At 42.3% G+C, this 27,059-nt stretch overlaps 1 protein-coding gene across 10 annotated transcripts in view; it reads right to left on the bottom strand.

Annotated features, from left to right (window-relative positions):
- The window catches only part of LOC116982780 (FH1/FH2 domain-containing protein 1-like), a 235,332-nt gene extending 209,123 nt beyond the window's left edge, over positions 1–26,209 (bottom strand). For 5 of the 10 annotated variants that reach the window (XM_033036207.1, XM_033036209.1, XM_033036213.1 and 2 more), the window contains exons 1-2: positions 25,636–26,209; positions 8,361–8,467 (exon numbers count right to left, since the gene is read on the bottom strand). In XM_033036207.1, the coding sequence (XP_032892098.1) occupies positions 8,361–8,467; positions 25,636–25,800 (272 nt within the window). In that variant the 5' untranslated portion in view covers positions 25,801–26,209. The remainder of the gene's footprint in view (positions 1–8,360; positions 8,468–25,635) is intronic. The other 5 variants (XM_033036208.1, XM_033036210.1, XM_033036217.1 and 2 more) reach the window with 1 other exon arrangement.
- Positions 26,210–27,059: the final 850 nt, after the last annotated feature.

The raw sequence follows: 27,059 nt of genomic DNA, 5'->3' as shown, positions 1-27,059 counted from the left end.
AGTTTCATTTGGCATCATACTCAACACAAACATTGTGCGCTGAAGGGCCTGTCACTGTGCTTAATGTTCTATGTTCTACATCCTATAATGTATTCTGGCACAGAGATCGATGGTTCCATACTTCACCTGTTTCAACAAACCATCAGAGAGGAATGTCATCTGGAGTCAGAGTAACAGAAGAATTTCAGCAAATACTGTATCTTGTATGTTACCACCACCAGCAGTTGACAAATTGGTCAGGGTATACGTTTTAATTTGGAGATACAGTGCGGAAACAGGCCCTTCAGTCCAGCAAGTCCACGCCGACCAGCTATCCCTTTCACACTAACCTTATCCTATACACTTTAACCAAGCCAATTAGCCTACAAACCTGTACGTCTTTGGATTGTGGGAGGAATCCCGGAGAAAACCCACGCAGGTAACAGGGAGAATGTACCAACTCTGTACAGACAGCACCCATAGTCAGGATCAAACCTGGGTCTCTGGAGCTGTCAGGCAGCAACTCCACTGTTGTACCACTGTGCTGTCCAATGGGGAGATTATATGCGAGACCTTCAGATCTCTGGAAGCAGCCAAAGGAAATGCTTCACAATTCCATCTGAGGCAGACCCCAAGCAAAGGTCAGGCCAGATCCATTTCATCCTGAAGAGAAAGTGTACCTGGTAACAGTCGACCATTCCTCAAATTATTCTTCGATGGACTGTTTGCAAACCCTTATTGATTCACAAATTTTAAAGAAGGATTGCCAGCTATGCTATTATGGGCCACAGTAATCAATTTTTGGCGGTTTCAAAGGATTGCCAGTTACATCATCGCCTGATTTTCCACGATAATGAAATGGCAGAGAAATGGCTGGAGGAGCTGAGTCATCCCAGTTGGATCCATATTTGGGCATCCCAGCCTTACTTACTGCTCCAAAGCATGAGGTGATGAGAATCTTGTGCAGAGACCTCCAGCTAATAACAGGGTGGTTGCTAGAATGAGGGGTTCAAAAACAAAGATAGAATAACTCAGGAAGCCACAGAGGTGCCAAAGGGTATGCTGCACAACTTAGATGTGGCAGGTGACAATGGTGATGCACAGTACAAATTACACAGGATCGTGGTGAAGGAAGGTTACAGAAACCACTCATCACGTTCAGGTCCCAGAAGAATCACATCACTGCTGGAAGGGCAGTCAGTAAAATGCGGGCAAGATTTTGTGCCGAAGTAATGCACTTTCGATTGGACAATTACTTTGGAGAGTTGTTTATTTTCTTTTGTTTTCATTAAGAGCCTGTCCCACTGTACAAGGTAATTCAAGAGTTCTCCCGAGTTTCCCCTGATTCGAACTCTGAGAATTACGGTAATGGCCGCTCGTAGGTACTCGGGGGTCTCGTGGACATTTTTCAACATGTTGAAAAAACTTCACGAATCCCGAGTACCTGCTGTTAGCGTTACGAGCCGCTAAGAGACGTCCCGAGCTCCGATGTACCTGCTACGTACATTCTACGTGCCTACCACGAGTTAGATTATTTTTTAAACTCTGGAGAGCTCTTGGGTAAACTCTTATAGTGGGACAGGCCCTTTAGTAAAGCAGGGGTGTAACATATGGCTGATCCAATACTGGGGATGTATCCCTTTAGGATTTGATTCAATTTAGTTTAGTTTAGTTTAGTTTAGTTTAGAGATACAGCGCGGAAACAAAGAGTCCACGCCGACCAGTGATCACCGCACATTAACACTATCCTGCATACTTTAGTTTAGTTTAGAGATACAGTGCGGGAACAGGCCTTTTCGGCCCACCGGGTTCGCGCCGACCTGTGATCCCCGCACATTAACACTATCCTATACCCACAAGGGACAGTTTTTACATTTACTAAGTCAATTAACCTACATACCTGCGCGTCTTTGGATTGTGGGAGGAAACCGAAGATCTCGGAGAAAACCCACGCAGGTCACGGGGAGAACGTACAAACTCCGTACAGACAACACCCATAGTCGGGATTGAACCAGGGTCTCCGCCGCTGCAAGCGTTGTATGGCAGCAACTCTACTGTTGCGCCACTGTGCATGCTACCACACAGTTGGTGGTGAATGAGCTAGGACTACCTTGTTGGCTGGAAGTCAGTGCACAGTAAAGAACATGCACTCTCATTAACACTCTGCAAGTTCCACAGTTTAATTAAAACATTTTCATACTTTAACTTCTAGCAACTGCAAATCAAGCTTCAGGTGAGGAGAATTGGGGATTGGCCGGTGGTAAGTGGGGATCAAAAGCTTCAAGAACACCTCTCTGGCTCTTGCTGCAGAGCTAGCTGCTAGCTATAGAGAAACAATTCATTTGAAAAGAAACAAGTTGTGATAATCTTACCATCACAGCTTGTGTGGAGCAAAGAATAATTGAAGAGTTGCAACTTTCCTGATGCATCTTGTTGATGCACAGATGACATTGTAAGATTTGGACGTAGCAAAGCTGCAGGAAAATGCAATTCAATTCCATCACTACCCTCTTACACAGGGGTTAGGAGTTACTCATAACTCCCCATTCAACTCCTCTGTTGTTCCAACTCGCATCTATTTACCAACGCCAAATTTCACTTCTGTCCTGAGATGAACTCAAAAAGACAAGAGGCAAGAGGACTATAATCAGGTTTTGTGTTCCTGGGAGGGGGGAATAGAGGCAAAAACCCTCTTGTCTATCATTCGAATCGTCACTCCAAAATTCAAACTGGAAATTACACACACTGAATGGACTTCAGGCTTTCAACTTGTTGAGTATAAAGCTCTCATTCCAAGACGATTGCTCATTTCAACCCTATCCTAATTCATTTCCTTAAATTACAGATCCTTAAAATGCTCCCTTCAAAATAGGGATGGGAAGAAAGTGAGCAAGTAAAAGAAATGAAAAGTATTGAGCTATGCGCCTAATTATTCCCAATTAATCACTCGGTATATTGATGCAATCCATAATCCACATGACGTGTTACTCCTTACAGATTGTGATAGAACCACAAATTTAGAGGTGTTAAAACACAAAGTGCTGGAGGAACTCCGATTAAAAGTGGTGATGCTCAGAAATATCTAAAGTGATAAACATCTCAAACGGTGAAATATCAAGGAAGGATTAAAAACAAAAGGCTGAGAATAAATGCTCATTGCATTGCCTTCTTAAGAAATGTAGCAACCACTGCTTAAATACAACCTGTCATAAATTTTCAGAATTCAGTTCTAATTAGGGACATAATGTGTTAATACCAATATTTGTGACATGTCTACAAATGTGCATAAAGTAAGCATACTGCCATTACTTTTAAAGTTGTATCACGATCTTTGGAGCGTAGAGTTACAATTTTGGAACTAATAACGTATTCTCACTGGTGTGTGACAGAAATTCTACCAAGTCTCAGACTGTTATTTGATTAGTGTTGCTAGCGTTGCACATTAGTAAACTTACGTGGAAGGCAACCTGGCAACAAATTCTCTGTCCAAGCTAGTTTACTTAGGCAATTCTCAAACCGAATCCACATGTAAACAAGTAGCTGCAACGATGCACAACCCTTGGGTGTTTAATATGCAGGGTGAGGAATTTTCAATGCATTCCTAACCTTGTATCAATAGTTACAATGCCCATGCAGGCTTTGGGCATGAGTATTAGAGTTTCTTGGAAGCGAAGAGCTATTTAACGCGACGGGGCGCATGATTCAACATAGCACAACATGTCAATACTCACCATTATTATGTAGCAATGTCAAGTGTACAAGCTTTGGTGATTAGGCAACAAAAATGATGGTGTCAGACCAAGTTAAAATTATGACAAATTGCTACGATGAGTAATGGATCTTTTGAGATAGCTGTGCATTAATGGAAAGGTTAGATTTGGAAGATTGTGCATCAGAATTCCAGTTTGCTGCTTCAGGGACATGAAAACATGTTTCTACGTTACAACTATCGTGGTTGAGAAGACGCAGAGTGCAATGTGGGCAGGAATTGACATTGGGAAGGGATGGGGGATGAGGTTTTTATTGTCGCGTGCTATCCTGTCAGAGAAAAGACTATACATGATTACGATCAAGCTGGCCACCGTGTTCAGATACAGGGTAAAGGCACAATGTTTAGTGCAAGATAAAGTCAAATAAAGTCGAATTAAAGATAGTTTGAAGGTCTCCAATGGGGTGGATGGGAGGTCAGGATCATTCTCTCTTACCAATTAGAGAGCAGCCCTGACCTCCCATCTATCCCATTGGAGATGTTCATAGAAACATAGAAAATAGGTGCAGGAGTAGGCCATTCGGCCCTTCGAGCCTGCACCACCATTCAATATGATCATGGCTGATCATCCAACTCAGTATCCTGTACCTGCCCTCTCTCCATACCCCCTGATCTCTTTAGCCACAAGGGCCACATCTAACTCCCTCTTAAATATAGCCAATGAACTGGCCTCAACTACCTTCTGTGGCAGAGAGTTCCAGAGACTCACCAGTCTCTGTGTGAAAAATGTTTTTCTCATCTCGGTCCTAAAGGATTTCCCCTTTATCCTTAAACTGTGACCCCTTGTCCTGGACTTCCCCAACATCGGGAACAATCTTCCTGCATCTAGCCTGTCCAACCCACTAAGAATTTTGTAAGTTTCTATAAGATCCCCCCCTCAATCTTCTAAATTCTAGCGAGTACAAGCCGAGTCTATCCAGTCTTTCTTCATATGAAAGTCCTGACATCCCAGGAATCAGTCTGGTGAACCTTCTCTGTACTCCCTCTAAGGCAATAATGTCTTTCCTCAGATTTGGAGACCAAAACTGTACACAATACTCCAGGTGTGGTCTCACCAATACCCTGTACAACTGCAGTAGAACCTCCCTGCTCCTATACTCAAATCCTTTTGCTATGAAAGTTCAAACTACTTTAATCAGGCTTTAATTAATTAATTAATCTTGCACTAAATGTTACTCTTTGTCCTCTTTGTCCTGTAGTTACTATGTTAGTCTGTGTCCAAGATGGCTGTCGGAAGAGAGAGTGTACGCTGGCGCGCTTTAGCTGCCGCTGCTCTCTCTTCACATTGTGTTTTTTTATTTATTTTTTTTTTGATTTTGTGTCTTTGGAGCGATTTCTATCTTTAATTTGTATATTGATGATGTCCTTATTATTTATTTTTCTCCGACTATATGTTTTTTTCTCTTCTGTTAATCTTTGTAAGGTGTCCCTGAGATTTGAAAGGCGCCCGAAAATAACATTTATTATTATTATTATTATTATTATATCTGTACACTGTGGATAGCTTGATTGTAATCATGTATAGTCTTTACGTGAACTGGATAGCTCGCAACAAGAAAGCTTTCCTCTGTACCTCAGTACACATGACGAATAATAAATTAAACTAAACTAAAACAGAAAGAAAACTAAAAATTGAAAGATAAATTGGGTTTTTTTTAAACAACAGTGAAGAAAAAAAATATTTCTGGATTTCATTACTGCTGAAAAGTCTCAGCTTGGAATGTCAACTCTCAATCTATCTCCACCTGTGCTGCCTGTCCAGGTGAGTATCTCCAGCATTCTATATTTTACTTTAGATTTCCAGCATCTGCAGTGTTTTATTCTTGTGCTCTGGATTTCTTGCCGACCGTTAATAGGTTAAGAAACTACAGAAAGGGAACTCGTGAAGGGGGAAAATAAAATAATCAGAAACACACTCAACACTAATTAAATATTAGGTGAGAACTTTAGAACATTGAAAACACTGCAAAACAGCACACGAATAAAATATAAATTCTGTGGTTAATTCTTATTATAGAAGATCGACTGAAATGCTGTGCTGATGTAGTTTGGCTTGTGTTGGTTATGCCATCGATATTCTGAACAGGAAAACTAAGACATTAAAGCCATTGGGTTGTAACAAAGATTTGATGACCTCACTGTGATGATACTGTCTACCACATACGTTGTGTTATATTTAAGTGTTATTAATAGACTGCTGAGGAAAGCCACACTGAAGTTATTCCCATGTGCTGGACTGTTTTGTTACTGCAGCAACAAGGAAAAGCCCAGTACAGTTTAAACCTACAACTCCGTGTGAAGGAGAAGCTGAAAGCAGAGCCCAATGCAGAATGTTTGCCAAGAGACACATACTTGGTTGCCCACCAAACCTACACATTCTGCATTATTTGCAATTTTGTAAATGTCAGCAAGCCCACTTAAACCACCGCTTCACTTTGCTGACTCACATGTTGAATAGTTCAATCTACTATTAAAGCTACATCAGCCTTCTTTGCTGCTGGATCAATATCCTGCACAAAAACCCCATGTTGGGAATTGCAGCAAGACGACTTCATGCAAGTTATCATCGCACCTACGCTCCTCTGAGCTCACTCACGTCCCCCAATTGACCCTCAGTCTTGTTCTCCACACTAACTCCCCACACAATTTCAAAGCCTACGCCATCTCATCCCACAAAGTCTTGCTATATCCAATCGATTCAACTACAGATCCCACCTTTGATCAGCATTCCACCCCACATCCACCCAGCTCTACTTATCTCTGTGCCCACTGTAGAAAACTTAATTCCAACTCCAGAACAATGGCTATCAATATCCCAAATCTCTGGAGGTCTGGCCCTCCATTCCCACCCGCAGCTCCTTAATCACTTGCCCTTTCTGCAACTAGCAACTCATCTCTGACAAGCTTTCCTTTTGATAGCAATCTTGTCATCTCCCAAATCCATGGCCATTTACCAAGATCTTCAATGCAACTGTTCAAAGGCAAACATACTCTTCTAGTCCTTGTCAATCAGTCGGCAGTCTTACCGTGGTTAAATGCATCAACCCCTTCCAAAGGCTGCTTTCCACCATCTCAACTGGGTGAGACACCCTTTTCCTGATCCCACCGTAATTCATCCTGTCATGGTCAAGGCATGATCAGCGAAGACTTCTCTTTGTGCATCCACATTGTTACTCTGGCATTCTTGAATTATATGTCATTATCCCTTTCGTTTTTCCTTGTCTACAGGCTGCCCCTTGGTAACATTATCTGAGGTTCACAGTGTTAGTGTTCACAAACATTTGACATCATGCAGCTCTATCCCACACTAGCTGTTCTATGAACCCCATCATTACTTTGTTAAACTGGCCAACATCCCAGCCTAGAAAAGCAATAAAAATGACCTCGAACATCACTCCACTTTGATTATCATGCCTTCGAATGCCAAGAATTCTAAAACTTGGATTTCACCTTCTGTCCTAATTTTCATTCCTTCAATAAGATGCTCCTAAAACCCAAGCTTCTGGTCAACTGCCAAACACTTCATCATGCGGGTCAGCGTTAAGTTTTGTGTGATAGAATTAATGTTGGAGAAACCCTGGGAGATGTTACTGTGGTGGAGGTGCTTTAAGGTGGAGGTGGTCAATAGGTCTTTGTTGCAACAGATGAAGAAGGAGATAAGTGCCCTTTGGCACATCTGGATCAGCAGCCTGGATCTTTACAAGCCGTGGAATCATCCCAAGAGCCAACATATAAAAAAAAAAGGCAGCCACATCCAAGGCCCATAACTTGGAGAAAGTCATTTGAGGTTCCATTCCCACTATGTTTCACTGGTGGTTTGTGAAGAGATTTAATTGTTGGCACATGTGCAGATCAGACCAAATGAAGCTTTTCCTGAACATTTTTGTAGGGCACAAACCACCACAAAAATGTAGCATTGAAGCAAAATTACTAAGTTTGGTGCATTGTAGCCAATGTTCTTTTGCATTTTAAAAAAACACTTTTTTTTCTGCAATCACACGATGACTCCACATGTTGTTTTTTTCTAATTTATCAACTTCTACAATATTGTTAATTAAGTGGCAATGTAAACTGACATTAATATGCAAGGTAAATATATTTCAAAATGAATTAACTTGCAATGCAAGGAAAGCAGAAAAACTGCTGAACTAACATTGATAATGGATCTTAAATACAGGCTGTACTGTGGGTTATGAATACCCAGCTTACAAACGAACTCCCGGATATTATTATTAAATTCAAAGATTGTCATACGTACTTACATTCATTTCTATAAACGTCAGAACTAGCTTCCTCTTTCTCTCTCCTCTAGTTTAGTAATTGTTCTGATTTATCAGTCTTACGTGGTTTTAACACCATTCATTGTAGTACTGGGGCAGTAAGGTATGAAGGGATTTGGGGGTATTTTCTGACAGTTACAAAATTGACTTATGGATGTTTTCTAAAAATGGAACTTGGTTCTTACGTAGAGATGGCCACTGTTAAGTTGTGGATTGTTGAGGTGGGATAATGATTGGTTGATAAGTTTCAGGGGTTGGATAGTTATAGTTAGACGTTAGAATCTATAACTCTGGCTATTTATATTAATATATGATACAAAGTGTTTTCTTACCCAACTTCTTCAAAAAACCCTTCAAGGTCATCTCTCTGCTCATCCAATGACAACTCCAGATCCAAGTAATTTCCATTCGGACCTATCTGCAGTGCACAGTCTTCCAACTGGACAGAGAAAAGATTCAAACATTCTATTTTAGTGGTCAGGAAATGCAAAGTTAAGAATTTTTTTTAAAAACTGTCACATTAGATATTTTGAGAGCAGATAAGCACCTGAAAATTGAGGGGTTAAATCTTAAGCAATGCAGATGCAATTAACATTTCAACCAGGCCCAAACTACCTCAATCTTCCAAATTCTAGATGTTGTACTCTGAAGTCTGAAGAAGTGTCCCAACCCAAAATGTTGCCTGTTGATTCGTAAATAATAGAACATGGACACTACAGCACAGGATCAGGCCCTTTGCCCCCACAGTGCCTGTGTCAAACATGATGCCAAAATAAACTCATCTCATCTGACTGCATATCCTTCCACAGATGCTGCCTGACCAGCTGAATTTCTCCAGCACTTTGTTTTGTTGCTCAATATTCCAGCACTTGCCATCTCTTGTTCCTCTGTGTTTTAATTTATTTTTTTTAAACGGACTAATTTTGTTTCGTTTCAAATTATTCTCCAGAGAATCAGTTCTCTATGAGAATAGTTGGAAGTATAGCTTAGTCCTGAGCACACTTGACAAGATAAGGCCTGAGTATAAATTATAGCACAACATTTACAACAGGGGAGCCGCACAATCATGAATGGAATTTCATCCACGCCTCTCACTGCCCCTGCAGCTAGAGGCAATTGACTAGGCTTGGCTCTCAAAACGAAATCTTGATAGATAGAGACAAGAAAAAGGTTCCAACACGAAACATCCTGGGACATTCAGCAAGAGTGAACTGGTAGGTTGGAACTGAATATTGCAACGGTAAGGTAGAGGTGCGGTTGGGGTGAATGTGTGGTGAAGAGTAGAGCAAGTCTAGAAAACATATACGATGGAAGTGAAACAGAGGAAACTATAACGCAACAGCGAGGGGAAACTATGAGAAGCGAGAAGTAATGCAAATTGGCATTTTCTACTCCCACATGTTGACTGCTGATAATCAGTCATGTGTCTCTACAACTGCTCAACCTTCCTCCCGATTGCATCCCTTGTTCATAACAATACTTGCTCCTGCGCCAAAACATTAAGCTCTGCTGCCTGCAATGGGGCAAATATTTAGAGACTCCCTCATTCATTCACCCGACCCACAGATCAGCGACATCTGGGAAGTGCTGAGTTCAATGCTGATGACAAGAGGTGACAAGGACAGCAGGGTAAACAAAAGATTTTCGTCTTTTTCAAATTATTCTTCACGAGAACGTCATTGAGGATGAGAATATTAATGCCAACTAATGAGGAAATGAGATGAATGCCAGTATAATTCAGTGGAGGAGAGACGAGAGGTAGGATTGGGAATGGGAAGGTCCATGTGTGAAGAGATTGACACATTGGTGCATCTGCTGTCCCACAGCGCTGGCTATCTGGGTTCAATCCAGACATCTAGATGTTATCAGATTGAAGTTCACATGTTCTCCCTGTGATCACATGGCTTTCCTCGAGATGCCCTGGTTCCCTCCAATGCCCCAAAACATGTGCAGTTTGCAGGTTCATTGACCACTGCAAATTGGCCCTAGCAAAGATGGGTGGTACAAATGCTGTGAATATAGAGGGAAAATAATTACGGGAAAATTAGCGGGAGATTTTAAGGTTATTTATTTCTGGATCAAAAGTGGGTAAATGGATTTGAGGAAAAGCTCAGTCAAAGCTAATCTCTTTACTAATTGATAAGCTGAGGGCCTCATTATCATTTGAACTCATCAATGGACCAGTTCCTCCAGGAAGGGTACCATCTTTTAGTTGAAAAATGCATCAATAGAATGCGGCAGACTGCAATTAAACAAAGTCAAAATAATTTAAAAAAGAGACATTTGATTCTTCAGAGAACCATGTTCAATGGGCCAGCATGAATACAATGGGCCAAATGGACTCCCCCTGTATTGTAGGGAACAATGAAAATGAAACTTCGAGAAGCTGAAGGAGAGAGAAGGATCCCAGCAGGTAGGGACAAGTTGAGGAGTTATGTAATTTGAATGGTATTCTAAATAAATCACCGGGGCTGTGTGGAATAACAAATTCAGCGTGAGCAGTTTGTCCCACCTCACCCCTTTAAAAGAAAACATAACTGCATTTAATTTGATGCTGCACTTTGTCTTTGATCCCACTGTTTAACCCACAGCAGCAGCAACCATTCAGTGCTGCAGTTAAAGAAACAAACACTTACTTGCTCATCATTAACTTGTTTAAAAATTAGGTCGCACAGGCATTACTGGGATTAGAGTACAAATCGGCTTAGCAGTATTGATTTTAGCAACTGCGCAGAATAGAAGAGTTAAAAGAATCAATAGTGTTTTATTGTTATTTGTCCCAGATAGAACAATGAATTCTTACTGTGTAGGAAGGAACAGCAGATGCTGGTTTAAACCGAAGATAGACACACAAAGCTGGAGTAACTCAGTGGATCCGATAGCATCCCTGGAGCATCTATTCCTTTTCTCCAGAGATGCTGTCTGGCCTGCTGAGTAACTCCTGCTTTTTGGGTCCATCAATGAATTTCTTACTTGCAGCAGCACAACAGAATAGGTAAACACAGACACCAAATACTGGAGTAACTCAGCGGGACAGGCAGCATCTCTGGAGAGAAGGAATGGGTGACGTTTCAGGTCGAGACCCCTCTGATGTCCCGCTGAATTACTCCAGCATATTTTGTGTCTATCTACAGTGTAAACCAGCATCTGCATATATATATATTATATACATTGTCAGATGCTGAACTATTTTTTCTCGTTTATTATATTGTTTACAGAGTACCTGTACTATACCTATTCTGTGTGGGAAGAAACTATACATACACGCACACGCACACACACACTCATAAAAATATACAATAATAGTGCAAAAAGACCCCCAATGCCCTCAAATCTATGTAGTTCAGAACTTATTTGGAGGTTATAGCGTTTAATTGACACATGGCTGTCGGGAAGAAGCTGTTGCTGAAGCTGGATGTTACAGTTTTCAGGCTCCTATATCTTCTTCCTGATGGCAGGAGTGTAATGAGTTTGTGGCCAGGTGTGGGTCTCAGAAATCAGAATTAAACAACTTTTTTCTTTAACTTGTTCAGACTTTGGTTAATTAATAATTACATTCTACAGTATTTCATTAATCTGCTTGTTGTTAAGTGGCAATAAAATATATTCTTGTACACATCGGAATTTTACTTCAGCAGATCACAGGCTGCAATAGTCTCCCAGAAGGGACAGAACACATAACTGAGGAAAAAACGGAGAGAGAAAAATCAGAGGAACAAACTGAAAGGTGGTAAGACATTTATTGCTCTCACTCTCTGTACATAAATTAATTGAAGTGTTCAGTCTAGAACACAAATTGGCAGAGGTATCCATAAAATAAAACCTCTTCTTGGACAAAATTACAGTCACAAGCTTTAATATTGCAGCAGCTCGAATCATTGTAACTGCACAAATCATTTCTTTATTCCACAGAAAGTGATCTCCAGAAAGTTCCCTCTTAAATTTAGTTAACTCTGCAGTACTTTAGTAAGAAAACAGGCAAACAAGGTCAATGTGACCTTATTACAATACTCCACTATCACATGGAATGTTAATCCTTTAAAAAATAATCACCTGTGTGTTCATCATTCTTATGCCTTAGTAAGAAAAACACAATCTACTTATTGTAGAACCAAGGGACTATAGATGCTAGGTTTTTTTTTAAACACAAAGTACTGAAATAACTCAGCAGGTCAACCAGCATCTCTGGAGAGCATGGATGTGTGATGTTTCAGGTTGGGACTCTTCTTCAGACCTATTTCAATCTATTTCGTGTTCAAATGCTTATTTTGCTGCTAAGTATATTGGTATTGGTTTATAACTGCCAAGATCATACCAAGATACCATGGAAAGACGTTGTTTTGTATATGATCAAAGCAAATCATACCATACATGAGTGCAATCGCACCATACTCGAGTATAATGCCCCTGTCCCACTTAGGAAACCTGAACGGAAACCTCTGGAGACTTTGCGCCCCACCCAAGGTATCCGTGCGGTTCCCAGAGGTTTTTGTCAGTCTCCATACCTGCTTCCACTACCTGCAACCTCCGGCAACCACCTGCAACCTCCAGGAACCGCACGGAAACCTTGGGTGAGGCGCAAAGTCTCCAGAGGTTTCCGTTCAGGTTTCCTAAGTGGGACAAGGGCATAACAGGTCGTGCAAGAGAGAAAACAAGCAGAGTGTAAATTAGGGAGTTGCAACTGTAGAGAACGTGCAGATAGAAAAGAAAATTCAAGGGCCACAGTGAGTTAGATCGGCAGATTGTGTCTGTACCCTTAGTTTATGAGAGGGCAGTTTAAAAATCTGATACAAGCGGGGAAGGAGCTGTTCATGAGTCTGCTGGTATGCATTTAGAAACATAGAAACATAGAAATTAGGTGCAGGAGTAGGCCATTCGGCCCTTCGAGCCTGCACCGCCATTCAATATGATCATGGCTGATCATCCAACTCAGTATCCCGTACCTGCCTTCTCTCCATACCCTCTGATCCCCTTAGCCACAAGGGCCACATCTAACTCCCTCTTAAATATAGCCAATGAACTGGCCTCGACTACCCTCTGTGGCAGGGAGTTCCAGAGATTTACAACATTTGGTATCTATTGCCCAATATGAGAAGGGTGAAGAGAGAATGACCAGGGTGCAATTGGTCCTTGATTATTTTAGCTGCCTTCCCCGAGGCGGTGTGGGATATAGATCGAGCTTGCATGAGGAAATGGGCTACGTTCACAGCTCTATGCAATTACTTGCTGTCTTGGGCAGAACAGTTGCCATACCAAGGCACTTGATTGAAAGTGTTTGATGCCTCCTGATAAGATGCTTTCTCGGGTGCATCTGTAGAAATTGGTAAGACTCATTGAGGACGTTGAATTTCTTTGTCTACTGAGCGACCAGGCCTTGGATACTTCATTTTAAAGCTCTTGGAATTTGCTCCAAGTTCACTGACATTATGCGCAAGATTGGACGTGTTGCTGCAACTTGTAGAATATGTTTCGACACTTACTCTCTCAACAGTAACAGCTAAAATTAGATGTTACATCATAAAGCATAGAAAACAGAGTAACAGGGTTTTCCCCAATGTTTTATCATTTTATTATTTTAGAACGGTGGAGTCATAGAATTGTAAAACACAGAAACAGACCGTTTATCCAATCAACACCATGGTGGCCTTAAAGCACCCATTCATACTTTACAGTGGTGTATTACAATCTAATAACCCACACAACTTTTGTCAAGAAGTTGGAGGCATAGATTAGGTATAGGCGCCTGGGATAAGGTGTATCAAGTGAAAGTGGCAGTGCAGGCAAATAAAGTAACAAAGACAGCTTTTGGTACATTGGCCTTCATCAGTTAGGGAGATACTTATTGACTACAGGAAGCATGGTGGAGAAACGTAGAAACATAGAAAATAGGTGCAGAAGTAGGCCATTCGGCCCTTCCAGCCTGCACCGCCATTCAATATGATCATGGCTGATCATCCAACTCAGTATCCTGTACCTGCCTTCTCTCCATACCCCCTGATCCCTTTAGCCACATGGGCCACACCTAACTCCCTCTTAAATATAACCAATGAACTGGCCTCAACTACTTTCTGTGCCAGAGAATTCCACAGATTCGCCACTCTCTGTGTGAAAAAAAGAATTCTCATCTCGGTGCTAAAAGACTTCCCCCTTATCCTTAAACTGTGACCCCTTGTTCTGGACTTCCCCAACATCGGGAACAATCTTCCTGCATCTAGCCTGTCCAACCCCTTAAGAATTTTGTACGTTTCTATAAGATCCCCCATAAGAACTATATAGTGTTCTATAAGAACATGCCCCAATCAGCATAAATGGTGCAAAAGTGGATATGGTTGAGAGCTTCAAGTTCCTTGGCGTTAACATTGTCAAAGATCTGTCGTAGGCCAACACCAGCCAAGATAGCACACCAACACCTCGACTTCCTGAGAAAAGTCAACATGTCTCCAGTGTCTCTTACAACCATCTACAGGTGACTATAAAACACCAACTACTGGGTTACATCACAGCTTGATTTGGGAACAGCTCTGCCTAAGATCACAAGAAACCGCAGAGTTGTAGTGGTAGTCCAATCCATCGCACAGACCAGCCATCCCACCATAAACACCAAACCCTAGAAATGAAAATAGAAATTGAGACATTAAGTTGCAGTTGTTCAAAGATGTGTTGAGGCCGCACTTGGAATATTGTGTTTAGTTTTGGTCTGGGACCTGCTATGGGAAAGATGCCATCCAACTGGAAAGCGCAGAGAAGATTAACAAGGATGTCACCAGGACATGAGGTCTGAAGCCAGAGGGAGAGGTTGGGCAGGCTAGAACATTACTCTTTGGAGTGCAAGATATTGAGGGGTGATTTCATAAAGGTGTATAGCAGGGGTGGAGAACCTGCGGCCTTCTAGGCCATTAAGTGCGGCCTTTTGAATGAATCCAAATTTTGTAGAACAAATCCTTTTATTTTTATTAGTATGTTTTTGATTGTCCTTTATTATTTTATTTTAATCTTAAAATTAACGTATTTAAAATACTAAAGAGTAAAAGAAGATTCAACAAAATAATCCTCCCTGACTGACGGCTACAATTAAAACATTAGTAAGTCACGAGGGCTATTTTAACAAAATAATGTACATTTTGAAGTATAGCTAATTGAAGTTTCTTGGATGCGGCCTTATTAGATTACAGCTAACAATGCGGCATTCCAACATGAAAAGGTTCCCAGCCCCTGGTGTAGAGGTAAATCATGGAAACAGGCCCTCAGCCACCATCAAGAACCCATTTAAAGTAATATACACTCGTCACATTTTATTCTCCCCACATTCTCAAAATACTCTTTCCCTGAATTTTATCATTTGCCTACACATAACAAATAATTTACAGTGAATATTTAATCTATCAACACCTTTTCACACAAAAGGTGGTATGTATATGGAAGGAAGTACCAGATGAAATAGTTGAGGCAGATACAACAACAACATTGAGGAGAGATTTGACAGGTACATGGATAGGAAAGGATTACAGGGATATAGTCCCTGCCAGCTGTGTTATGCCCCTGTCCCACTTAGGAAACATGAACGGAAACCTCTGGAGACTTTGCGCCCCACCCAAGGTTTCCATGCGGTTCCTGGAGGTTCCCGGAGGCTTTTGTCAGTCTCCCTACCTGCTTCCACTACCCACAACATCCGGCAACCACCTGCAACCTCCTAAGTGGGACAGGGGCATTACATTTTAGCTAATGTGTTCTTCAAACTAAAAATCATTCCTCATTTTCTTTCTAAGCTTCGTTCCTTCCCTCCGTCATTCTGAAGAAGGGTCCTGACCCAAAATGTCGGCTGCCCATTGCCTCGACAGATGCTGCCAAACCCACCAAGTTCCTCCAGCACTTTTTATTTTGCTCAAGTTTCCAGCATCCAACATATGGTACTATGGCAGACACAAAATGCTGGAGTAACTCATCGGGTCAGGCAGCATCTCTGGAGAGAAGGAATGGGTGCCATTTTGGGTCAAGACCCTGTGTCCTTCCAAAGGTCTCTATTAATGCCACTTTTGTATCTGCCTCCACTACCAACCCAGCAGCGCATTCCAGGCACTTACCATTCTCTGTGTATAAAAACCTGCACCACACGTCTCTTTCCACCCTCATCTTAGTTGTGCCCTTTAGTATTTAATATTTCCATCTTGAGAAATAGGTTCTGACTGTCTACCCCATCTATCCCTCTAAAAATTGTATATACTTCTATTGCGTCTACCCTCATCCTCTGGCATTCCAAAGAAAACAACACATCACCCATTCCTTCTCTGCAGAGATGCTGCCTGACCCGCTGAGTTAGCCCAGAATTTAGTGTCTACATTCGATTTAAACCGGCATCTGCAGTTCTTTCCTACACATATGGTACTTTGGTATACGATACGACAGAACCCAGGAGGGAAAATGATCTGCCAGCAGTCAGCCTTGACAGAAGGGGGTGGAGTTGTTGTACAGTTTGATAGCCACAGGGAAAAAAGGATCTCCTGTGGCATTCTGTACTGCATCTTGGTGGAACCCGTCTGTTGCTGAAGGTACTCCTCAGGTTGATCAGTGCGTCATGGAGGGTGTGAGCTGTATTGTCCAAGGTGCTCCGCAGTTTAAGGAGCATCCTCCGCTCCAAGACCACCTCCCATGAATCCAACTCTATCCCCAGGGCAGAGTCAGCCTTCGTGATGAGTTTGTTAATCCTGTTGGCGTCCGCAGCCTTCACCCTTCTGCCCCAGCACATGACAACGAAGAAGATGGCACTGGCTACCTCCGATAGTTAGAACATCTACAGCATCTCACTGCAGATGTTGAAGGAGCGGAGCCTTCTCAAATAGTACAGCCGGATTTGTCCCTTCTTATACAGAACCTCAACGTTCCTGGACCAGTCCACTTTACTGTCCAGGTAAACTCCAAGCAATTTGTACTCCTTGGTAAACTGCACATCCATACCATTGATGGAGACAGGACAGGGGTGTTCCTCTCCTCCTAAAGTCCACCACTAATTCCTTAGTCTTGACAGTGCTGAGTACTTTATTTGTCACATGTATCGAGGTGCAGTGAAATTCCTTTTTTGCGTACAGTTCAGTACAAGTATCACTATGCAAGTATCATTTCTCTTGCGTCTTCCTGTACTTTGCATTTTACAGTGTGTGTGGTCTATCAATTGTGTGGCGAAGTAACCCACAGTGCAAGGAATTCCCAGGTTATTTCTCAGCCTCTGCCAAGTTGGCCACTTGCAAGGCGAGAAGGGGAAGTGAAGGGCGAGGCCAGGTTTCTTTTTTAACATCCTGCAACATATTGTGGAGATTTGCCTGCCGAGATAAGCAGTGCCCTAGCAGTAATGTTACCTGCTACTGAGAAAGTTGCTGACCCTCACTGTTCAACTTTGCTTGAAAAAGTGCGTGCATGTGCGCGTGTGTGTGCGTGTTTGCGCACGCACGTGTGTGTGTGGTTGTGCGCATACGTGTGCGTGTGTGTGTGTGATACATTACAGAAACTAAACTTTAACACAAATCAACATTACATTGTACATACAAAATGACTGTAGTTTAGATCCAGAAAATTGCACGCTCTTATCTTGTCTGTCACCCTTCAGCTTTAGTGACCACAAGCATCTAGAATAATGTGTACAGGATAAATGTTCTAATAGATAGGGATTTATCGTGTAAAAGTTAAAAGCTCATAATAGCCCAGTGAATAACTACATGGAATAGCTAAGGGTACACCGCATATAGAGCCATTAACATTTTATTGTATATTCAGGCTCTACTGCTTTATACCATCAATATTTATTTAGTTTAACATCAGTTAATAGTGCAATTTCTTAACTTTAGATGGACACAAACTGCTAGAGTAACTCAGCAGGTCAGGCAGCATCTCTGGAGAAAAAGATGGGTGTCTTTTCTGGTTGGGACCTTTCTTCTGACTGAGAGTATGGGGTGGGAGAGGGTGACGAGCTGGAGTGGAGTAAAGGACAGAACTAATCAGGGCCGACCTGAAATGTCCTCAGGCAGGGTTGTGCCCAAGGGGAGGGGAGTGCAAGTAGAAGATACTTCAAATTAGAGAATTCAATATTCATACCACTGGCTGGTAAGCTACCCAAGCAAAATGTGAGGTGCTCAACATTGTTCCCATCTTGAGATCATACCTGATGAAGAATTTCATTGTTCTATCTGGGACATATATCATTAAAACACTCCTGACTCTCTTGATCAAGTCGGTGCTGACCAGCTATCCCCGCACGCTAACACTGTCCTACACACACTGGGGACAATTTACAATTTTACCAAACAAATCAAACCTATAAACTTGTACATCTTTGGAGTGTGGGAAGAAAACCAGAACACCCAGAGAAAACCCACGCAGGTCACGGGGAGAACGTACAAACTCCATACAGACAGCACCCGTAGTGAGAATTGAACCCGGGTCTCTGGCGATGTAAGGCAGTAACTCTACCTCTGCGCCACCGTGCCGCTTTCATAAGCATAATGCTACAGCTAAGATTCTAAGTTCAGTGGACTGGTGAATTCACAGTTGAGAACACAGTCACTGTGACACTGCAGTCTGACTTCTTTGTTGGGATTTCAGCAAACAGCATAGCCAAAATTGGCAAGAGGAGATAAAGTAACACAAATATGACAGAGTGAAAGAATCTACGGAGCTTGCAACCAGAAATATAGCTAAGTAGCGCAATGTCATGTGCACATTGTTAACTGATAACTTGCTGCATGAAGTAGGAGCCCAGTAAATACAAATATGCGTTGCAAAGTTTCACTTCTAAACTTTCACTTCCTGTATGGTTTAGTCAACAGGCAAGGTGTTAGAAGAAACCAATCCCATTAAGTTATTGCATAAGCAGTGGTTTTACAAGATGCAAATGCACGACACTATGTCTCAGATCAATTTAAAGAAAAACAGTGACGTAAGCATGCACCACAGCGGGTGAAGTAATTTACTTTGATCTTCACCATTGCCTTAAGCCAAATTAAAATGCATCAAAAGGATGATTCAACCACATTTCTGAGATACTATAAATGTTTAATTCCATAACTACAGAAACTTATAAAAAGGTTTAACGTCAGGACAGTATGAAATATTCAAGGATTAGATAGCATGGATTTAGAAGCAATTAAAAAAATGATCCCAGAATGTTAAGCTTTCTACTACATCAGTGAGAAATAATACTCCAATTTCTTTTACAGCAAGTAAAATTAAAAAACGCAAAACATGAAGCAGCTGAAAACTGCTGATACTGGGATCCTGAGCTAAAAACAAACTGCTGGAGGAATTAAGCATCTGCGCAGAGAAATGGACAGATGTTTCAAGTTGGGATTCTTATTCAAAACTCATACTTCAAGTCTTGAAGGAGGGTCCTGATCCAAGATGTCATCTGTCCATTTTCGTCCACAGTTGCTGTCTGACCTGCTTGAGTTCCTCCAGCAGTTTGACTTTTTTGCTGAAGCAGAAATAATTTTGGGTGATGTGGAAGAAGGGAGGAATACATAACCCAAGAATACTTCCCATGAAAAATTGCGTCTCATAAATATGCACAGAAAATCATATCATAATCAAACTACAATTCTACACTGTTGCAATAATGGGATTGTAGGACAAGTTCACCTTCTCACTTATTCTTCAGTTATGCCTCAGACTGAGGGTGTCTTCCTCTCATGGCAATCAGTCGATTCCAGGATGACCAATGAGGCTGACGGGATGGGCAGGTGGGCAGTTACTGAGGTACTACGCTTCTCCTCCCCTTCCTTAACCCTCTAGCTGTCTCCTCCCACCCTCCCATCCGCCCGCCCTCGGGCTCCTCCTCCTCCTCCCCTTTTCCTTCCTTCTCCCCCCCCCACCCCCCATCAGTCTGAAGAAGGGTTTCGGCCCGAAAGGTCGCCTATTTCCTTCGCTCCATAGATGCTGCTGCACCCGCTGAATTTCCCCAGCAATTTTGTGTACCTTCGATATTCCAGCATCTGCAGTTCCCTTTTGAACACGCTTCTTTATCAGTTATGCTGGACATTTCTGTGCTCCCAATGTGTGAACACAAGGTTCCCAATAACATCTTCTTCACTTTGAATGGTCATAAGCCAGGGATGCTGACTTATCTTTCCAGCAAATATGGAGAAATCTGCAGAGACGTTAGTGTTGTCTTTCCTGTGTTTCTGTGGCTATAGCATTGAAACAGGTTTTTCGGCCCACTGAGTCCATGTCAACCATCACATTAGTTCTAGGTCAATCAAACACTTATTCACACTAGTTCTATGTCATCACACTTTCACATCCACTCCCTACACACTAGGGGTGAATTACAGAGGCCAATTAACTTACCTACCCACACGTCTTTTGGGTTGTGAGAGGAACAGCAGATTGGTCCTTAGGTTCCAGCTTTCTATCTCTCTATTTCTATCTATCTATTGAAAAGGAGCATTTTTTAAAGCTTTTTTTAAAGCACTAGGACCTTTCCAGAACTAGCAAACTTTGGAAGGTTTTAACCAACGGATTCACCAGGTCCAGTCAGCGCACTTATCAACCTTTGATCCCAATAATTTACCCAATACCTATTCTATAGTGACAGCTATCATTTTCAGTCCTTTTTTGCCCTTAATTTTAACAGTACTCAAAGGGGATTTTTTGATGGCTTCTACCTAAAGCCAGATATGAAATTCCCTTCGTTTTTTATTTCCCAGTCTCATCCTTTCAGGAATTCCGGTCCCTTTCATATACTTCAAACTACTCTTACGGTCTCCGTTTTATCTTCAATGCTAAGTTACTGTCAAAGCGGTTTACTCCTTTTCTTAGTCATCCTTCGGTAGTTTCCAAAATCTATTCAATTTTCTGCAATATTGTATATTTTATTTTTCCATTTGTCATCATTTTTTAGTTAGCCACAGATATGTCAATCTCCTTGAAGGCTTTATTTCCCAATGAAATATATCTTAGTGAGAATTATTTATTATTTCTTAAATGCCTGTTGGCACATCTACTTATTGATCTACTTTCTCTCATTAACTTTAGCCAACCATGCAAATCCACTGATCCACGGATCCGCTGAGTTACTCCAGCATTTTGTGTCTATCTTTGGTGTAAACCTACATCTGCATTTCCTTCCTACACATCAAGCTGCTTTACTTGTTTCTACTATAGAACACAAAGTTGGCTCTTTGAAGCATCCCAAACAACATTGTGAGAGTGGTGACTTGAGTGGGACTTTTTCTCTGTTCTAAGTTGAGAAACTAAAGGTTTACTTCCTGCAGTAGACTGTCAGGTTGGATTAATCTTCTCTGCCCTTGCTCTCAGAGACTCATAGCATGGAAACGGCACTGGAGGTTGTAATTTGGGAGTGCGGACATCGCACAGATCCAATTTCACTTTGAAAGCCAGAATTCAATCAGCCTCCACCACCCTGTTTGACTATGCATTCCAAATGCTCGCTATCCCTTGTACGGAAAAGTACTTCAACGCCTCCATTACATCTGATGACCGGAAGCATAATCAGAGTTCAATATGACGTCTAAACAGAGCAATACACTGTGTCAGCATGCCAGCTTCTCACTTGTAGCATAGAGTTACACCAAAACCAAGCACAGAAATAGCCCACTGCATCATACTGAAGTGCCCCAGGATTTATACTACATGGATTTCTTCCTGCCACCACCCCAATCATCTAATAACTACTACCCACCCAGGTCCAATGTCATTTTGCTCCATGCTCCTTAGACTATACTGCAAACATCACCTTCAATGCATCAATGCTCACAAAATCATCCACATTCCCACCATTCGCTTTGTAAACTTCCTTAAATTTCTCATTTGATGCCGTAGAGACATATCTAACCCAACAAGGCCTTTTACCCAAGAGAGACACAAAGTGCTAGAGTAGCTCAACAGGTCAGGCAGCATCTCCGGAGAACAAGTATAGGTGACCTGCTGAGTTACTCCAGCACTCTATGACACCTTTATATACTTCAACTGTATGCAAACAAAGAATCTCACTGTGCCAAGTATACGTGACAATAAAGAATAAATCAATCAATCACTTTGTGTCTATCTTAACCAGACCTGTATAAACCAGCATCTGCAGTTCTTTCTGCAAAGTGTTTTACCTGTTAAACTGCTCACTTATTGTGAGCAATCAGTACTTGATGCTTGATTCCTCCCTATCCCACCCCAAATCATGCAAGGAAGAGGTAAACTTTCCATTTAATCCCCCTATTTACAATACCCAATTTGCCTGCATTGCCGACCACAGATTCACTCAGTTGCAAATCATACCCAACTTTGTTTTGGTCAGAATCAGTTGATCCTTCCGATCAAATCAGAACCAAAATAAAGCGTATCATAAAATACAAAAATACAACGTATGTAGTACCATTGATAACTAAGGACATCAGAAGAAGTGTCCCGACCCAAAATGTCACCTACCCATATTCTCCAGAGATGCTGCCTGACCTGCTAAATTACTCCAGCACTTTGTGTTTTTTGCTGACATGGATATCTCCAAATGTACCTTTGCCGTTTATAACACAGGAATCAGAGTTGCGCTAAGGCAGGTACACTAGGAAATTTGCGGACTGAATCTGTACTAGCCTAGCCCAAGATAGGTGACAAGCGCTCCCACCTCTACCACCCACCCACCCAACAACCCCATTCATTGAATGGAGAGGAAAGGCTACAAGGAAGAAGGGTAAATATAATATACTTTACTTTCTGTTGAACTGGGTTTGCTTTAACGCTGGTATTTTTAAAATGCAAAAAATAATTGAAATATTGTTTTAATTTCTTCAACACTCCAAAGACGTACATGTTTGTAGGTTAATTTGGCCAGTAAAAATTGCAAATTGTCCCTAGAGTATAGGAATCACCGGTCGGCGTCAACCCAGTGGACCAAAGGGCCTGTTTCCACCAATTATCTCTGAACTAAACTATAAAAACTACCTTCAGAGATCCCATCCCTTCTTTTTTCCACCTGCTACCTCTGTTCCATAAATCCAAATTCATTCAGGAAGAAATTTCGGCTGGACATGGACAACAACATAGTTCGATTCACCCATCTTTCAGCATTAATACCAGATGTACTAAAGCCACTGGCACTGACTAACATAGAACAGACCCAAAGCTGCAGCAGAAGCCTTCCTGACCCAGAGAATTCAATATCCCACCTGCTGTCTAAAAAAACTAATTTCAGAGATCGCATCAGACACACCAATACAATAGCTGTACACACCAATATAATAGAGCACAGTAAATAACTTCCAAATAATCTATCTTGTTGTTGCTAATTGATTCAAATGCTTGCCTGTCAGTACTCTGGTTTCCCACATGCCCACTGCAAACCTAGGACACACAATAATCAGTATACATTGTGAAACTCGCAGAACAAACCTTGACTAACATGGAAGGAGAGAATAAGTTGCGGAAGATATGCCAAGATATGCTATTATCTTCTAGACAGAACAAGTTTGACGACAGGGTTTAGGTATTTTCTTGTACAACGTGGCTCAAATATTTCACGGCAGGTATCAGTTCATTGCTAAGCACTCCCTCTGAAAGGCACATGTTCCTTGGCCTCCAACAACCAAGGGCAAGACAGTCATTGCTCTTCTGACATCAAGTGTAAAGGCAGCCCAATTGGCTTTGTGTAGGAAGGAACTGCAGATGCTGGTTCCAACCAAAGATAGACACAAAAGCTGGTGTAACTCAGCGGATCAGACAGCATCTCTGGAGAAAAGGAATAGGTGACGTTTCAGGTCTGAAGAAGGATCTCGACCCGAAATGTCACCTATTCCTTTTCTCCAGAGATTCTGTCTGACCCGCCGAGTTCCCCTCATCCATACAATTGAAATACTTGCCATCCTACAAGGCTGTTAAACATCAATACAGTGTGGGTATACAAAAATGCTGGAGAAACTCGGCCCGAAACGTTGCCTATTTCCTTCGCTCCATAGATGCTGCTGCATCCGCTGAGTTTCTCCAGCATTTTTGTGTACCTTCGATTTTCCAGCATCTGCAGTTCCTTCTTAAACACAATACAGTGTGGGCTTGGTTACTATACATGCTACAGGAGGCAGACAGGGTCCCCTCCTGAAAGGGCAACACTGAAAGAATATGTTTTTTTCAACATTAATCTGACAGATTCAACTTTATATTATCTGTTGTCAAAGTGAATTTAAAAACCATGGCATCTCAGGAATACAGTTGAGCGAGTGCTGTGTAAATGACTCATAGGGATTTAAAAAATATATTTTTTTCTTATAAGCACTACATGGAAACAGGCCCTTTGGCCTATCGAGTCCATGCCGACCATCGATCACACCAGTTCTCTGTAATCCCACTTTTGCATCCACCCTTCACAATGGGGATAATTTACAGAGGTTAATTAACCTACAAGCCCACAAGTCTTTGAGGTAGGAGGAAACCCACAGCGTCACAGGGAGAACATGCACACAGGCAGCACTTGTGGTCGGGATCGAACCTGGGACTCTAGTGCTGTGAGGCATCAGCTCCACCAGCTGTGCCACTGTGCTGCCCTTAGCAACTAAAATGCTTAGTTTTTTTGTCAGAAAGTCTCTGCAACACTTTGAATTTGTCAAAAGCATCACAACGGGGCAATCCCAACCAACTAACACTAGGGTGCGATCATTAAAATTCCAACCTTCATTACTCTCTGTACCAAAGGCACAACAAAGCCTTACATTCCAACATGGGGCCCAGGAGAGAGCCTGATACAATTGGTCCATCACACTTGACACAAGTCTGCACTGTGAATGGTTTCAAAGACGCTGCCTGCTGGCACCTTTGAAGAGATAATTGCACATTCCTGTGTGTTTCAACCATTTAAAATGCCTGAGAGGGGGGGGGGGCGAGGTCTCCTTTAAAGCTTTGAGGGTTGATGGACATTGGAGGTGCGGTATTGTATTGTTCCAGAAGCCCAGCGCGTCTAACGAGAGGAAGTCATTGACGAAATTCTGAAGTGATGACTAATTGCACAAAATTATTTAATGCCATAAGAAGTTTTTTTTTTTAAATTCTGACGTTGATAGTGAAGGAGATGTATGTCAGTCACCGCAACTAGCGGAGGGGGGGAAGAGGAAGGGGAGAATTTCATTGTGTAGGAAGGAACTGCAGATATAGATTCTTACAGCGAGGAAACAAGCCCTTCGGCCCAACTTGCCCAAACCAGCCAACATGTCCTATCAACACTAGTCCCACTTGCCTGCATTTGGCCCATATCCCTCTAAATATTCCCTCCTATCCATGTACCCCCCTAAATGTTTCTTAAACGTTGCAATAGATGCTGATTGATAGCGAAGATGGACACAAAATGCTGGAGTAACTCAGCTGGTCAAGCAGCATCTCTGAAGAAAAGGGATAGGAATAGACTTTCCGGATCAGAACCCTTCTTCAGACAAGAAAGGAAGAAGTGATATTTCGGGTGTGACACCTTCTTCAGAATTTCGCTGCACCTGGGTACACCATGTGACAATGAAATAGCATCGAAGACAGCCATGAGCCGGAGTTGAAAGGAAACAAAGCATCAGAGGCAGGCAAGAGTGCGGTGTGTTTGAGGAGAGGGTGTGGAAGCCCCTGGCCTCGGGCAACACTCACCTTGAGCGGGGCGTCCAGCAGCTTGTGGATGCTCGCCACTTGCGCGATGAGTGGGAGAGTGTCGCACAGGTTGTAAACCGGTGGTCTCCGGGGCTCGGGGAAGTTGGTGCAAACGAACGTGTCCACGTCGTCCAGAAACTGCACCCTGCACGCCACGGTCGCCATGGGTGCCGCTCGGTGGGTGATGAGGCGAGAGGGGGGTGGGGGAGAGAGATCTTCACCCTGAAGCTGCCGCCTCCTCCACACACACTCTCTCTCCCCGCGACAAGGCGGGCGCCGAAACCCCCCCCGACTTACTCACGACCCAACACCGCCGCAACCAGGAAGCGCAGTCAGTCAGTGAAGGAGGGCACGGAGGCACCAAGTGTCCCGGTCTCCCGCCTTCCACAACACCCAAGATGTTATTTTTACTCTTTCTTCTTGTGGCGGTGTTATTCTGACCACCGCGTCTCGAAATAAACAAGGGGGGAAGATTGCAGCGACTTGCTGCTTTCCCCGGCGCTGGATGAACTGGGAATGAGTCAGGACCGGCAGAGCGACCTGAAGAATTTCCCCTCAGGGTGTTGCTAGAGTCTCATTTGTTTGTATATAAATGCTGCGATGTCACAATGTTGCCATGTTGCATTTTTAAGGAACAACAAATGTTTTTTTTTTTAAATGGCATAGAGAATACTGCGTGAGTGGGCACAAAACGAGCTGCCAGGATTCTGTATTGACTCAGCCGGACAGTTTCCACGGAAGAGGTGCGAATATTTACAAGTGTTTATCATCATTTGTGCTAACGACGGAATAATGAAATTCTTACTTGCTGCACCATAACATTCTCGTAATTGCAATGCATACAGATTATATATAATTTGTTTTTTAAATTCAATAGCCATAACATTAGTGCAAACAAACACCGCCCTTAGTGTAATGAAAGATAGTTCATAGAAGTTCATAGCTGCTGTTTTATGTCAATGTGATAGTTGTGGGGTATTTCTCCAAGTTAGCTTTCTATAGCAGGACAGTTTCTTGGTTCTTGGTTTCTTGGTCCTCCAAAATATTCCAAATGGAATTTAAACTGGAGGTGGTGAAGGGAGGGATTAAGCCAGAAAGATTTCAGGCATTACTTGTAAAGTATTGGGTATTCTGCCTCGCATCTCCTGATGCTGAGTCATAGAAATATCGAAAAAGGGGAGGGTCAAGTGGCAAACTTCTACAAGTCTCTTCTACTATTCGACATGATCATTGCTAATCCTTCATCTCAGTACAACATTCCTGTTTGCTTTCCGTAGCATTCACTGCATTTTATGTGCAGAAATCTATCCAGATCCTGAAACCACAGATTTGAGGGAGGTGGGGTGGGGGGGCATCAAATTGCTGGAGGAACTCAGTGGACCAGGCGGCATCTGTGAAGGGCAATGGATAGACAATATTTTGGA

Source organism: Amblyraja radiata, chromosome 17 (assembly GCF_010909765.2).
Source record: "Amblyraja radiata isolate CabotCenter1 chromosome 17, sAmbRad1.1.pri, whole genome shotgun sequence".
Classification (NCBI taxonomy): Eukaryota; Metazoa; Chordata; class Chondrichthyes; order Rajiformes; family Rajidae; genus Amblyraja; species Amblyraja radiata.
The sequence above is the reverse complement of the archived record's forward strand: the minus strand, read 5'-3'. Positions and strand labels throughout refer to the sequence as shown.